General features: G+C 40.7%; 2 gene segments (V, D, J or C); one reads left to right on the top strand and one right to left on the bottom strand.

The window, feature by feature from the left end:
- LOC115788804 (Ig kappa chain V region 3381-like) lies at window positions 1–483 on the bottom strand. The segment is given in 2 exon segments: window positions 1–323; window positions 431–483. Coding segments are annotated over 2 exon segments (375 nt in total).
- A 328-nt stretch (window positions 484–811) lies between these two features.
- LOC115787773 (Ig kappa-b4 chain C region-like) lies at window positions 812–3,411 on the top strand. The segment is given in 3 exon segments: window positions 812–852; window positions 2,204–2,253; window positions 2,954–3,411. Coding segments are annotated over 3 exon segments (423 nt in total).
- Window positions 3,412–15,390: the final 11,979 nt, after the last annotated feature.

A 15,390-nucleotide genomic window follows, 5' to 3' on the forward strand; every position in this document is an offset into this window, starting at 1 on the left:
TCACTGTGTGAACACACGCTCACTGCCAGGCCAGTGCAAACTCTGACAGTAATAAACTGCTGCATCTTCAGCCTGGACTCCACTGATGGTCAGAGTGAAGTCAGAGTTTGATCCACTGCCTGTAAAACGAGCTGGAATCCCTGATTCTCGAGTGCTAGCATAATAAATGAGCAGTTTAGGAGGTTCTCCATCTTTCTGTTGGTACCAGGCTAAACAGTTAGAGCTATAAACATTCTGACTGGTCCTACATTTGATGTTCACAGATCCTCCCACAGCAGAGCTCACTGCTCCAGGCTGAGTCAGTGTGATCTGTCCTCTGGACTCTGAGGACACAGAGACACAAACATAAAGCAGCTTGATGGTTTTGTCAGCTTCATTTCAGAGGGACAGATGTTGATAGAGGAGAGGAGTTTGATTCTCTGGACTTTACCTGTGAAGCAGCAGCAGAGGAGAGTCCAGATGAGGACGCAGATCAAAGTCATGTTTTTGATGAGGACGATTTCTGTGGCTTCTGTTGTGATGAAGGACAGCTGTCAGTCATCCAGTGTTCAACTCTCAGGACTATAAACTCTCCCAGAGCACTGGAGCATGGTGCTGCTGATGCAAAGTGGCTCTCTATGGAAATGCTCTCACTGACTCACACAGGGATCAATATGATGATGCTGTTCATTATAATGAAGGGAGGAGATCCCTGCAGTCTGGCAGCAGCAGAGAGAAATCCTAAATCTGGTTGAAGAAACGAGTTAAACTGTCAAATAAAAAAAATCAGTGTGCTGGAAAGCAGAGTGTCAGACCTTAACAATACACTAGAATGAATGATGTGATTGTTGATGGACTAACAGTCAACCACTCGTCATAGCTTGGGTGGTGCCTGCTGACAACAAAGGGGGGGCCTGGTGAGTTGCTCCACTGAGCAACAGGAAGCTGCCTTCCTGCTTTCCAAAGGCACTCAGCTGGACTGTAACACCATCAAGGCTTGCCACATTTTCCCAAAATCAGCTGTCACAATAAACATAATAAACAATAATAAACAATCACTTGGTGACAGTGGGAAGGAAAAACTCCCTTTTAACAGGAAGTACCAGGCTCAGGGAGGGGTAGCTGTGACCAGCTGGGGGTGAGGGGAGGGAGGCAGGAAAACAGATATGCTGTGGAAAACAGTCAGAGATTAATAATGACTAATGATTAAATGTGGAGTGGTGTATAAACAGAGTGAAAAGAGGTGAATGAAAAGAAACACTCAGTGCATCATAGGAACCCCCAGCAGCCCAGGCCTACTGCAGTGTAACTGCAGAATTCAGGATCACCTGATCCAGCCCAAACTATGAGCTTGATCATAAATGAAAGTTTGAAGCCTAATCTTAAAAATAGAGAGGGTGTCTGTCTGAATCCAAGCTGGGAGCTGGTTCCACAGAAGAGGGGCCTGAAAGCTGAAGGCTCTGCTATAGCTGCAGCATTTTGCTACTATAGCTGAAGGCTTTTCAGGGAGCTTTCAGGACAACCTCATAATAATGAATTACAATAGTCCAGCCTAGAAGTAATAAATGCATGAATTAGCTTTTCAGCATCAGTCTGAGAAAAGATGTTTCTAATTTTAGAAATATCTGGGAGTTTTTTCTCCAGGAGCAAAATAAAACTGAAGTAAGCAAACAGCTTTACTAACAGTTACAAAGTGTCTCTCTATGGAAATGCTCTGACTGATTCACACAGGGACTTACATCACTTACTGTTTATCAGTGGATCAATCAGTGGATCAATCAGTGTATTTGATTGTTGATAAACTGGATTATTTTCAGAGCTCTGTCTGAAAGGGCTTATTCTCACTTCAGTGTCCATTTACTCTTCTTCACTCTGAGAAATTTGCTTTTCAATATTTTAGCGGTTTTATAAATGACTCTATTTCAAATATAGATGAATCATTGTTACTGTTGCAATGACATCTTAAAGTATTTTGTAAATTACTTTTGTTACTATAGTATCATTTCTGAAATAGAAAAAGAAAAAAGTTATTTTCTGCATTTTCTCTGTATTTTAAATGATTTTGACACATTTCATAATTAAGAGTGAAACACTTATTTGTGAACTTTGTGATCAGTTCAGTCACATTTGTTCAGTTTGACATTTTGAGCAGTTTGTTTGTCTCAGAGTCAGAGAGCCGTGTCTCTGTGCAGTCAGAGGTTTTTGTACGGCGGCTCAATGAGTTTGTATCACTGTGGTACACGTTTGGTGGAGGAACCAGACTGGATGTTAACTGTAAGTACATTTGACTCATTTAGATGTCCAAATTCTCTTTTTATTTTCTAATATTGTTTAACATTAGACATTATATTTTTATGTGAAATTTCTTATTTAATATAGTTGCAGTGATTCCTCAGTAGGTTATGTTGTGTGTCAGAGAGACTGAAGTCTTTGGCAGCATTTCGTCTCTGAAAAACAAACTTTAACTTTTCTGAGTCTCAAATTTCATTTAAATTAAAGTTTTTGTGTCTGAAAATATTTTTAACTTCTGCTCAAATTAATTTTCATTTAGATTTTGTGTTTCAAACATGAATGTCTGAATATGTAACTGAGTTGTAAATGTTTAATTGACTGAAAACTGACATGAATCTACAATTTTCATCATTTTTAATGTTTCCAGATTTAAAATTAAGAATGAATGAAACAAACAGACGCGTCAGAAAGACGACCTGATAAACAGAAAAAGTTTCATCACTAAAAACATGTTTTTCTCTCTTAAACTAAGAATCAGTCGTTTGCAGATTAAATGAATGCATGAAAAGAACAAAATGTCTCTTTAACATTTTTATCTTTAGTCCTGAAACTCGTCTGTTGCTGCGGTTGAGCAGTGATGCCTGTCTGTTGTCATGGTTACAGAGCTCAGAGAGGGAAGTGAAACATCTGGAGAGCAGATTCATTCAAACTCCCAGTTTCTCTAAATTCTTTCTCTCTGCAGTGGGTCGAGTCCCCCCCACCCTGACGGTGCTGGCCACCTCCAGTGAGGAGGAGCTGCAGCAGGGGAAGGCTACGGTCATGTGTCTGGCCAACAAGGGCTACCCCTCAGGCTGGAGTCTGTCCTGGAAGGTGGATGGAAGCAGCAGCATCAGAGGGGAGGAGAGCAGGAGCCCCGGGGTGCTGCAGAATGATGGCCACTACAGCTGGAGCAGCACCCTGAGGCTCCCTGCAGAGCAGTGGGAGAAGGTGGGCTCTGTGACCTGTGAGGCCACCCAGGGCTCCCAGACTCCAGTCTCAGCATCACTGAGGAGAGACCAGTGTTCCCAGTCCTGATGTGACCCACTGGGCCTCTGATCCTGGTTTACTCTGTACTCTGTGTTTCTCTGTCTCATTATTCAGCTCCACTGTTGCTGATATTGTTCATGCTTTAAGACAATAAAAGTTTCTTTTTCAAATCAAGCACTTTGACCTGTTTACAGCATTTCTCAATCACTAAAACACTAAACCACATTCCCTAAATCAAATCAAAGAGGCCTGAACAAATTTCTCGAGTGACACACTCTTCCAGTCAAACCGTGAACACAGTTCAGGCACTTCGACACATTCGGTGCAGCTCAATCGCTCTCTTTTGTGAAACAGCAAACACAGTCTCAGTCACTAAACACACCTCACACTTGTGTTGCTAAACCTTAAAAACTGGCAGCAGAATACGAACACAACACCAACACTACTGTCATCTGTTACACTCAGCAACTTACAAATGAACACACATGCATCCAATGATGTTAGCAGATCAACTGTGCAGGATAAAAGTCAGTTTAGTGTGCAGGTGGCACATGTGCATCTACAATGGACGACACATACAGAGAGGCAGAGGAGTGTTGGGAGTTTTTAACACTTTGATGTTGGCATTACTGTTACTATTTTTATATTATTCACAGTTTTACTCAATTGTTTACACACATTTCTGAAAGCATGCCTCACACTCTCAGAAGTCTACACACAAATCAAAAACACACACACAATGGGCAAAATCCTTCAATTCTCCTGCAAAATGAAACTCTACATTCAAAACAATGTTATCACTTCTTAAAAGTGTGTTTTGTTTTCAGATGACACACAAACATCATATGAATAGACATTAATAAGAACCAGTTGAACACTGATGTGTAAAACACTGTGATGAATGAAAACACTTCTTCTCCATTCATCATAATGACTCAGGCCTTTTTCTGTTCAGTGTTACACTTATTACAGACAGTACTGTTACTGTACAGTACATGTGTTGTAAAATATTTTAGAATATTGTTTTTGTACTCAGAACACACAAATACACGAAACAAGTATATTTTATTTTCCCCACAAAAACAATGTACACACTGTACATCCCAACCAGCACAAAGGTGAACATACAGTGGTCTACATACAAAACAGGAGAATTTACTGTATATAGTTACAGTAAAAAAAAAAAAACTATACTGCATCCTTATCGTGGTCCTGGGCCAGTGTTTTATGTTCTTTTGTATAGTTCTGTTTTGTTACGTTTCTGTGTGTAAACATCAGGTTACTTCCTGTTTTATTTTGGTAGTGTCTTGTTTCTTGTGCAGTGTGTTTAGTTTTGCTTCCCTTTGTCTCGTCAGGTCATTGTGTTCAGCTGTGCTCCCTGCTGTTTCCACTTTCCTCATTATCCCCTGGTGTATTTAGGTCCTGTGTTTCCTCTGCTTCTTGTTGTGTTGTTATGATGGAGTGCTTGTGTGTTCTTGTCTTGCCTCACTTTGTTTTTGCTCTGTGTTTGTCTCCCAGAAGGATTTTGGTTTTTGTTACCCAACAAACATCTTCTTAGTTATGTCTGTTTCTGGAGTCCTGCATCTGGGTCTCTGTCTATCACACCGCCCACCATGACAATCCTCTTCTGTTTCAGACTGGCCACAGCACCTCATCCACATCGCAAGCAATGGTTTCTCTGGCAAATCCAGCCATGAAAAGCATCAACTGCTATATCTCCACATGCATCTTCCACAGCTTGGAGAAGGGGTACACGCATTTGTGCATTTGGGTCATACACTTTCCATCTCCAGGCAGAAAGAAGTTCCTCAATAGGATTGAGGGATGGAGAATATGGAGGGAGAGGAACTGAAAAGCGTCGGTGAACAGTGAGCCAGTTACAAACCAGAGCAGCCCAGTGGAAATTTATTGTCCCAACTGACAGCATCCCTGAGCTGCTGTGGGCCGTCTGTCTGATTGCTAGTTGTAAAACGGTGTGACAGGTGTTTGCTCATGTGATGAGTCAGTTAGCATAGAGGACAATTAACGTAGAATTTTGAATGACAGTGTGTTCCTTGTGAAAATGAGATTTTCTTCATGAAAATTGTGCTAAATGCAGAAAATTGTGTGTAGTGTTTTGAAAACCGTGTTTTTACAACTGCAGTTTCAGTGTAAAGCAGGAATTGTGCTTGTAGTTTAGCAGGATTGGTTCAGGGGGTTGATGCATGAGTTACAGGCTGTGGTCATTGTGTCTTAAGTACCAATATTTGTGTGTAAACAATCCAGAAAAACTGTATTAGCAAATATATGTCACACACACTGGATTAATGAACACTGTACGCTTTAGGTAGAATAAAACTGAGGCCTGTTATATTCGCTCTCTTGGAGGCTCAAGCTCTCACTTTTAGCTCCTGCTAAAACTCTCAATATTTAGAGCTTCACTTTTACCTAAAACACAACTTTTTGTTCTCATGACACTGTATCACGTTTTTTGATAAACTTCAAGTTGCTTTGCACAGTGTGCTTGGAAATTTGGGTTTGTAGACCCGCCTGTGTTTGTCTAACATTAATAAAGCATAGAAATAAATTTTGTATACTTAGATAATATTGCCCTAAAGGAGTTTTTTATAGTGGAAGTTTTAGAAAGCTGTCAGTGGGAGTATTTTGGGGGCGGTAGGTTTATTCTGACAGCTGTTAGATCTGCTGTAGATTGCTGTAGCTGCTACAATAATGCAATTATGTATCAGCAGCACTTCAGTCTTCTGACGATACAAGTCAGTCATCACCAACAGTGCTACTGGCTTTACAGCTGACAGAGACAGTCTGTCCTGGAACAACAAACTGAGCCCCAGGGTGGCCAGCAGGAGAGTCAGTGACATCATCATTGTGCTGCTGCTGTGTGAGTGGCTGTGAAAAGCCTGGACAGCCTCTGATCAACACTGGCCTCTTAACAGCTGGGAGCAGAGAGGCAGGACACATATGCAATAAAATATTATTATTCATTTCATTTTATTTTTTTATTTTGGCATAGTTTGGCTTTTGTAATGTAGAGATTATATCAAATAAAGACATCACATGAAGGGATGCTGAGGTCATGAATCTTGGACACATGCACATCCTGAAAATATGGAAGTGTGTGAGTTTTATGAGCTCAGATTTCCTCAGTTTTTTATTGTTTGATTTTTACTCACTACATGGAGTTTGTAGTTCATCTCAGTGATAAATGTGTGCCTCACTTGCTGAGTGAGATCAAGTGTTATGATTGAAACCTCGACCTCAGGCCCTAGATTGACCTCATGGTGAGATTGTTCCATCTGCTGTTTCAGTGGTCTTTTGATCAGAATGTGTTGCTGCATGTAGGTGTAGATACTGCATGGAAATCTGTTCTTCACTCTAATTTACAAGATCTAGTTGAGAATGAGATTTTCCACTGTGAACCTATCAATGAAGCCAGATGACACACATCAATTAGTTAAACTGCAGGAATGTCTTAAAGATATTAAGGCCTGGATGACCTCTAATTTCCTGCTTCTAAATTCAGATAAAACTGAAATTCTTGTTCTCGGCCCCACAAATCTTAGAAACATGGTGTCTAACCAGATACTTACTCTGGATGGCATTACTTTGGCCTCCAGTAACACTGTGAGAAATCTTGGAGTCATTTTTGACCAGGATATGTCCTTCAATGCACATATTAAACAAATATGTAGGACCGCTTTTTTGCATTCGTGCAATATTTCTAAAATTAGAAACATCCTTTCTCAGAGTGATGCTGAAAAGCTAATTCATGCATTTATTACTTCTAGGGTGGACTATTGTAATTCATTATTATCAGGCTGTCCTAAATGCTCCCTGAAAAGCCTTCAGCTGATCCAAAATGCTGCAGCTAGAGTACTGACAGGGACTAGAAAGAGAGAGCAGATTTCTCCCATATTGGCTTCTCTTCATTGGCTCCCTGTTAAATCTAGAATAGAATTTAAAATTCTTCTCCTCACATACAAGGTCTTGAATAATCAGGCACCATCTTATCTCAAAGACCTCATAGTCCCATATCACCCCAACAGAGCACTTCACTCTCAGACTGCTGGCTTACTTGTGGTTCCTAGGATACTTAAGAGTAGAATGGGAGGCAGAGCCTTCAGCTTTCAGGCCCCTCTTCTGTGGAACCAGCTTCCAGCTTGGATTCGGGAGACAGACACCCTCTCTATTTTTAAGATTAGGCTTAAAACTTTCCTTTATGATAAAGCTTATAGTTAGGGCTGGATCAGGTGACCCTGAACCATCCCTTAGTTATGCTGCTATAGGCCTAGGCTGCTGGGGGGTTCACATAATGCACTGTTTCTCATTCACCTTATTTACTTTGTTTATACTCCACTCTGCATTTAATCATTAATTGATATTAATCTCTGGCTCTCTTCCACAGCATGTCTTTCTCTCCCCTCAGCCCAACCGGTCGCGGCAGATGACCCCCCCTCCCTGAGCCTGGTTCTGCTGGAGGTTTCTTCCTGTTAAAAGGGAGTTTTTCCTTTCCACTGTCGCCAAGTGCTGCTCATAGGGGGTCGTTTTGACTGTTGGGTTTTCTCTGTATTATTGTAGGGTCTTTACCCACAATACAAAGCGCCTTGAGGCGACAGTTTGTTGTGATTTGGCGCTATATAAATAAAATTGAATTGAATTGAATTGAATTGAATTGAATTGAATTCAAGCTGAGGTCAAAGGTCATGACTAAGCATTTTCTCAAACAATGTCATGTGGCTTGTCTTAATGTCTTGGCGAATCAATAAAAAGGAAAAAATGAACAGGATGATGTGTAATTACCTCACCCTAAGGAGAAAATCATTTGAATAAAAAGTAGTGATGGATTGTCCTCTGGATGTACCAGATCCAAACACTGACAGCGAGGGATTCAAAATGGATTTAAATCTTTCAGAAAAACAAATGAAGAACATAAAAGCTTTTACTCAAGTATTGGTCTTATAGCAAATGAAGCTTTTTCATGAGTTCAATGAGGAAGATCTGAAATCACTTGTCTGCTTTCTGTCTCAGGTGTTTTGCCATCTCTCTGTCTGTCATCACCTCCACTTTCCCACGCTGTCAAACTCAATGCTGACCTCATCTCTTTGAGTCCAATCAGCCTCCACTTAGTGGGCTTTAAATATCACTGCTTACCTCTCATTCTCCCTTACAGAGTCTCTCGTGCAGCCCACCCCCTCCCCTTCACCACTCATGACTTTAAATTTCTCTGCATTTGTTGATTCTGATCAGTTTCCATATGACGTTGTATCACTGTGTGAGCGGGTGGCTGTGATGCTGCTGACAGTAATGAACTCTGCATCTGCAGTCTGAGCTTTACTGATGCTCAAAGTGAAGTCAGTCTGATCTGCTTTCCATTAAAGCTGAAAACTCCAGCTTGAAGATATTTTGCATCACAGGAGTTTAGGAGCTTTTTCACATTTCTGAAGGTAACGCTCTTACACACTGTATGTGTGTTCATGCTGAACATACACTGTGCAAAGAGTGTAACGAGTGTGTGTTTGTGGACTTGTTTTACTTGTGCTGTGTGTCCATAAATCTTCCTTTACGTTGCTGATTGCTGCCTCCATTTGAAGGAAAAGAAAGAAGTTGTCATTATGTGAAATAAAGTTCATGTTTTCTTGTCAGGAAACAGAAATGAGAACTTTAAAGTTAAGGTAAGGCAGAGATACGACCAGCCTGCCCTCAGTCACATGTATTTGTCTCAAGTCCATCTCTGAGCTGAAAATCCAAAGTGCAGGATGGACTCAAAGCAGAGGTTGTTGTATGGGAGAAATATGTCACTGCATATGCTTTGGAGGTCATGTATGTGTAGCTGTGCTCACATCATGGAAGCAGATCATGATTACTTTGTTTTTGAGCTTGAGTCCTTTTTGAGTTTGAGCTTCAAATTTAGGTTTGAATTATTTAAAATAAGATTTCCTATTTTCTTTGAGCCGTATGAGATGAACTGATTTTAATTTGGCATGAAGGTCTTTTTAATGATCTGATTGTTCACATTTAACAAATCACATTGTTCCACTTTGTGTCCTTTGACTTGAAAAAAAAAGAAAATAAGGAAAATGGGAGAAACAATTTCTCAAATTCATATTATTTAGGTTAAAATTAAAGAAGCAAAGGCCATGTTTTTACTATACTTAATGAAAGTTTTTGCCTGTGTGTGTGTGTGTGTGTGTGTGTGTGTGTGTGTGTGTGTGTGTGTCCTCAGTGAACTGTATCAGTCTCTGCAGTATCTTCCAGCTGCAGCAGTCAGTTCACTTTCTGTTCAGTCTGACTGAGGGAGGTTTTTGTACGACTGTTTTTCACTGTGTGAACACACGCTGACTGTTGATAACATGAACACTCTGACAGTAATAAACTGCTGCATCTTCAGTCTGGACTCCACTGATGGTCAGAGTGAAGTCAGAGTTTGATCCACTGCCTGTAAAACGAGCTGGAATCCCTGAATCTCGATAGCTAGCAAGGTAAATGAGCAGTTTGGGAGGTTCTCCATCTTTCTGTTGGTACCAGGCTAAATAGTGGTAGCCGCCAGCAACATAAACATTCTGACTGGTCCTACAGTTGATTTTCACAGATCGTCCCACAGCAGAGCTCACTGCTCCAGGCTGAGTCACTGTGTATTGTCCTCTGGACTCTGAGGATACAGAGACACAAACATAAAGCAGCTTGATGGTTTTGTCAGCTTCATTTCAGAGGGACAGATGTTGATAGAGGAGAGGAGTTTGATTCTCTGGACTTTACCTGTGAAGCAGCAGCAGAGGAGAGTCCAGATGAGGACGCAGATCAAAGTCATGTTTTTGATGAGGACAATTTCTGTGGCTTCTGTTGTGATGAAGGACAGCTGTCAGTCATCCAGTGTTCAACTGTCAGGACTATAAACTCTCCCAGAGCACTGGAGCATGGTGCTGCTGATGCAAAGTGGCTCTCTATGGAAATGCTCTCACTGACAGTAACTACAACAGGGACCCTGATCTGATGATTCTGTTTTCCAGTGGATAAATCTCATTCTCATTTCAGTGTCCAGTTACATTTGACTGCAAATTTTTTTTATCCAAAAACATGCTGCTTTTTAAAATTCCCATAACTTTCTTACAAAGGAACACAAATCATTGTAATATTTTGAATCTCTTTCTTTATTTTGTTTTTTGCTCACAAAGGTCAAAGTGCCACAATCAACAACTATCTTTGTCTTTGGTAGCATGCAGAGCTAAATTTAGATTTTCATTTGAAGATGAACTTTTCTTTTACTCAACGTGAGGCTCTTTACAGGCTGGAATAGATTTCACTGAATTAAAATCATTCACTGCTAATTTAACAGTTTATTTCAGTTTAAATGAATCAGTGTGCTGTTTGTCTGCAGTGGACATTTGCTCTCTGACTGCTTTTAAGTTTGTTTATTTGATTTTTTTTTTTACATCTTTTACTCTGTTTCCTGTTCATAGTAAAATTGTTATTAAACTGTAATTGCTTGTTTTGTTATGATCAGAGTTTTAAAAGTGAACAGGCTGTTATGAGAAGTGATGTGATAAATATCTACATATTTACACAAGTCTGTGATCAGACAGCAGTACACAGACTGCTGTCAGTGTTTCCACTCAGTAAATTAATTCTGTTCTGTCCTCAGTTACACATGATCATCATTTCTGAGCTGTCAAATATTAAATTGATCCTTTCTCTGCTGCTGTTAGCTGTCATTAAACTGTAAGATCAGTACAACTCTGGTCCAACATCAGAGTCCAGAGGTCCTTTCACTGAGCTCAGCTGCAGTCCTCATTATCACACTGATCCAGAATCATTGTTGCCATATCATTAGAGTCTATACTGCAGTACTGAAATATTACTCAACATGGAGTTCTCACAGATTTGTTCATCTTTTCCTCATTGTGTGCACCATTTTAAACACAGGGTGGCCAGCAGGAGAGTCAGTGACATCATCATTGTGCTGGTGCTGTGTGAGTGGCTGTGAAAGGCCTGGACAGCCTCTGATCAACACTGGCCTCTTAACAGCTGGGAGCAGAGAGGCAGGACACATATGCAAACACACAGAGTCAGTCAGCTGCAGCTGTCCTCAGTACAACATGCAGTGAACAGTGAGCACACAATTTAATCATTCATGACATCTAGTGGAGAAAAATATTGATTCTCACCAGTAAAAGAATGTCAGTTTATTCATGTTATTCTACTACATTTAATACACATACTGAACTACCCTCCAACACCTGCAGGACATTTACATTAAGCATTGCAGGTTCAGAGCTAAGAAGATCCTTAAACAGTCCAGACACTCCCTGCTCCCATCAGGTCGGCATTACTGCTGCCTGAGGACTGAGACTGAAAGGCTGAAGAAGAGTTTTAGTCCACAAGCTTTCCATCTGCTCAGCTCTGAGCTCCAAACTGGATGTTATGTAAAAGGTAAATTATTCTATTCTGTTCTGTTTGAGTTGCACTGAACCATAAACTCATTAACAAAACTGCAATAACATGCATTCATGTAAATATCAGTGTCTAGAATTTTTACCTTTTATTCATTTTTATATCTTATCTTAGATTGTTGTGTTTACATAACATGGGAACTGATGCTCTTACGATCTACAGATGCAGCCACCTAAAGTTGCCGCATCCAGCCAGACGTCGGCCAGCTGAAGTCCAGCTCCCAGCTGGCCGACGTCCGGCTGTCGTCGGGCTGGAAGTCCCCCTCCTTCTCCTGGGCGTATCTACTTTCCAGCATGAACACACCCCTTTCCCTCAATTGTAGACTGTCACCAAAAGGTGGCGCCTTCTTAACAAAAACGTTGAGTTCTGTGATTCAAAAAAGTTTTGGTGAAGTATCAAGTGTTGAAAACCTAAAATAGATGCCTAAAATTTTTGTCAGTATGACCTTTCACACATTTCCATTGCGAATCACCAAAAGATTCCTTTGTTTCACTTCATCTTGTAACTAAATAAGTAAATAAATACAGTAGGTTAAAAAAGAAGCGGTGCTGCGCTGAGCCAACCCGGTCTCACGGCAGTTCGTGCAGTAGTCACGAAATTTAATCTATTGATTCGTGCTCATGAACACGAATTCCCTCTTTTTTTCGTGTTACTCGGCACGACTTCTAACCTGCCTGAAAGGCAGTGGGATAAAGTTCGTGCCTCTGAGCACGACTTCTAAGCTGCAGTATAGTTTTTTTTTTTTTTTTTTGCCCCTGTCCCCCTTTTTTCCCCCCTTTTCTTTTGAACTGGAAGCTCAGAAGCTGAATTATGCCTTTAATTGCGATCCTTAAGCGCCACTTTTCCTTTTGACATGAATTTCTCCTTGTTTCATTTAATGTGGGGTGCTTATTATGGTTGTAACGATGACATTTGTGGGGCTTTTTATGTCTAAATTTATATTTACGTGTTTATGGTTAGCGCTATATTCGGTGTCCAATTTTTTCTGTGAGTTCCGTGGTCTGAAGCCGTTTTCCCTCTGTGTTAAATCCATGAACCAACGATGAATAAATAAATGAACTACAGTACCCATGACCCCCATCGGCCGTGACCACGGTCACGCGTATTCCCGTTGCTGTCCAGGTAAATTGCATTAGTTCACCCGCTTCGGATGTTATGAGGTAATTACTGACTTTATTAGCGGTTTTCAGGCCTGTAGATATGGGCCAGCAAGGGCCGTCTGCACCTCGTAGTCAGTCGAGAAGGTAGTTATCGTTCTAACGGAGGATCACTGACAGAGGGATGAAGGACTACAGACGAAGGACTACAGAAGCCATGCTCGCTGACTTCCGGCGGATGCTGCAGTGTTCAGGTAAGAGGATTTCAATGGACAGCGTTTATACAGTGATATTATTAAGGCAGTGAGTTCAATAAGCACTTGAAATTAGATTAATGTGGTGTAAGAGAGCGCTGATATCCCAACTCTGAGATGCATTTGTAGAGATTATTGCGGGTTTTGCCGTCTTTTGTGCAAATGTTAGCGGATATCGTAGGAAAGCGTTCACTATTAAACAATGTTATGACAGAAATATGAGCTTCTGGACTTACTAGTTAAGTAAAATGATTATTTTCAGCCACAGATTCCAAATAAATATCCTGATGAGCTTCAGTGCATCCATATTCAATATCTGCGAGTACAGTGCTTCATTTAATCTGCACTGAACCGACCCAGGGTTATCACAATGTAAAATAAAATGATACTGGTCTGAACACAGTTGCTGGATCAGGTGACCCTGAAGCCTCTCTTAGTTATGCTGCTATAGGCCTAGACTGCTGGGGAGGTTCCTGTGATTTCTTTATATTCACTGTAAACAAACCTTATATTAGCAAGTTTCTTATATTCACTATTTAAACAAAGAGCAGTCTGTTTATACTTCAGACTGCTGGCTTATTTGTGGTTCCTATGATACTTAAGAGTAGAATGGGATGCAGAGCCTTCAGCTCTTCTGTGGAAAGAGCCTTGAGGTGACTGTTGTGATTTGGCGCTATACACATAAAACTGAAAGTCTGGCTGCCTTTAATCCTCTGTGACAAACACGAGGATCCATGAAACCTGCCAGCACCTGAGAATGAGCTGAAACTTACAGTGTATTACAGTGTATTACTTACAGTGTATTACATTCCCATCATGGAGAAGCTTCCAGACTCTGGGAATCCTGTCAGTGAGCAGGGACTGATTCACTGTCCTCAGCTTTAAACAAACCCAGTCTCCATCTCAGGTTTTGACTCAGCCTGCTTTGGAGTCACTAATCTAGAAGCATCAGGCTACTTACTTTCAACACCATAATTTTGTTACTGATTCATTAATATGTTTTACATTGTTGTTGTTTATCAGTGGAGGGAGCAGATTTGAGACCAGCAATAAGAACCACTAAATCTTTTTTTTTTTTTTTTGTGGAAGAGGAGGTTCATCTTTAATATTCAGGCTATATCAGCTACCAGTTTGTAAACCTGTTTAGTGCTGCAGCAACAATCAAACATGTCCAGTTCATACATCATTGTAGTTTGTGTCTTTACTCTTTCAGAACTGAATTGGAAATCCAAAGGTGCTGGAAAGCTTCTTCTCCAACCCTCAAAGCCAAACTTCACCCATGAGAGCTGACAGCATGCAATCATTTTGAGAAGTGACATTCTCAGAAATAAAGGTGAGCAATGATACTTAATGTGTACTTTTTGATTATCATGTTTAAAGGTTTGTTATTGCTCACAGTGGCCTTGTATTCATTAGGCATTTCCAGAATAGTATCCAGCAGTTTCTTGTGAGCTGAGCTGAATCATTTTTCTTTTAATACATGTTTAACATTCACTTGAGTATTACTTGTTATACATAACTGTGGCTCTGAAACAAAGGCTCTCCTGAAGGAGAAGAAGAGAACCTTTAGATCAGGAAATAAGGAGGAGCTGAGAGCGTGCAGAAGGATCTCAGAAGGAAAATCAGGGATGGAAAAAACACCTACAGAAAGAAGATGGAGGACCAGCTACTGCAGAGCAACACCAGTGGAGTTTGGAGAAGCTTGAACTCAAGTTCAGGCCACAAACCAAGCCCTAAGGTTGTAGGAGACTGTTGTAGGAGGTTGGAGGAGTGGGTGAACAACTTGGACCACTAGAACTACCAGCATTTTCACACTACTCCTTTTTCTACCAAGCGCCTCCAAATGGCAGTTTACATCTCATTAGGCCACCTTTTGTTATGTACACGGGGCCAGTAGATCGGAATGTGTGTGGGATGGGTGTGGGGGTGGGGATGGGTTACCAATGATGACCCAGGGTCGCCAGGTGTATAAAAAGCCAGGTCACAATACATATTTCACCTTTAATAAGAACATATTTGTAATTGTGATCTCAAATTTGGAAGAGATGTTTTGTGTTCTCCGTGCTTCAGGTTCACAGCAGATGGAAGGAAACTCAAACAGCCACTAATGTAGCCGTTGTGCTGACTGTAGACTGAGGGATCTCTTCAAATTGTTGTATTCCTCCTCTTCCTCGTCACCCACTGCTTCAGATCTTGCTGACACCATCAGACTGCAGCAGTTATGTTATTTAGCCATGAAACATGTCGTCACCCTCCCTTGATTTTTTCAGGCTTTTCAGAAAACACAAAAAACTGAACTGAATGTTGAAAATTTAATTTGGACAAAAATAAAATTTAAAAAATGTCTTTGACCATTT

The sequence above is a fragment of the Archocentrus centrarchus genome, chromosome 11 (assembly GCF_007364275.1).
Source record: "Archocentrus centrarchus isolate MPI-CPG fArcCen1 chromosome 11, fArcCen1, whole genome shotgun sequence".
Classification (NCBI taxonomy): Eukaryota; Metazoa; Chordata; class Actinopteri; order Cichliformes; family Cichlidae; genus Archocentrus; species Archocentrus centrarchus.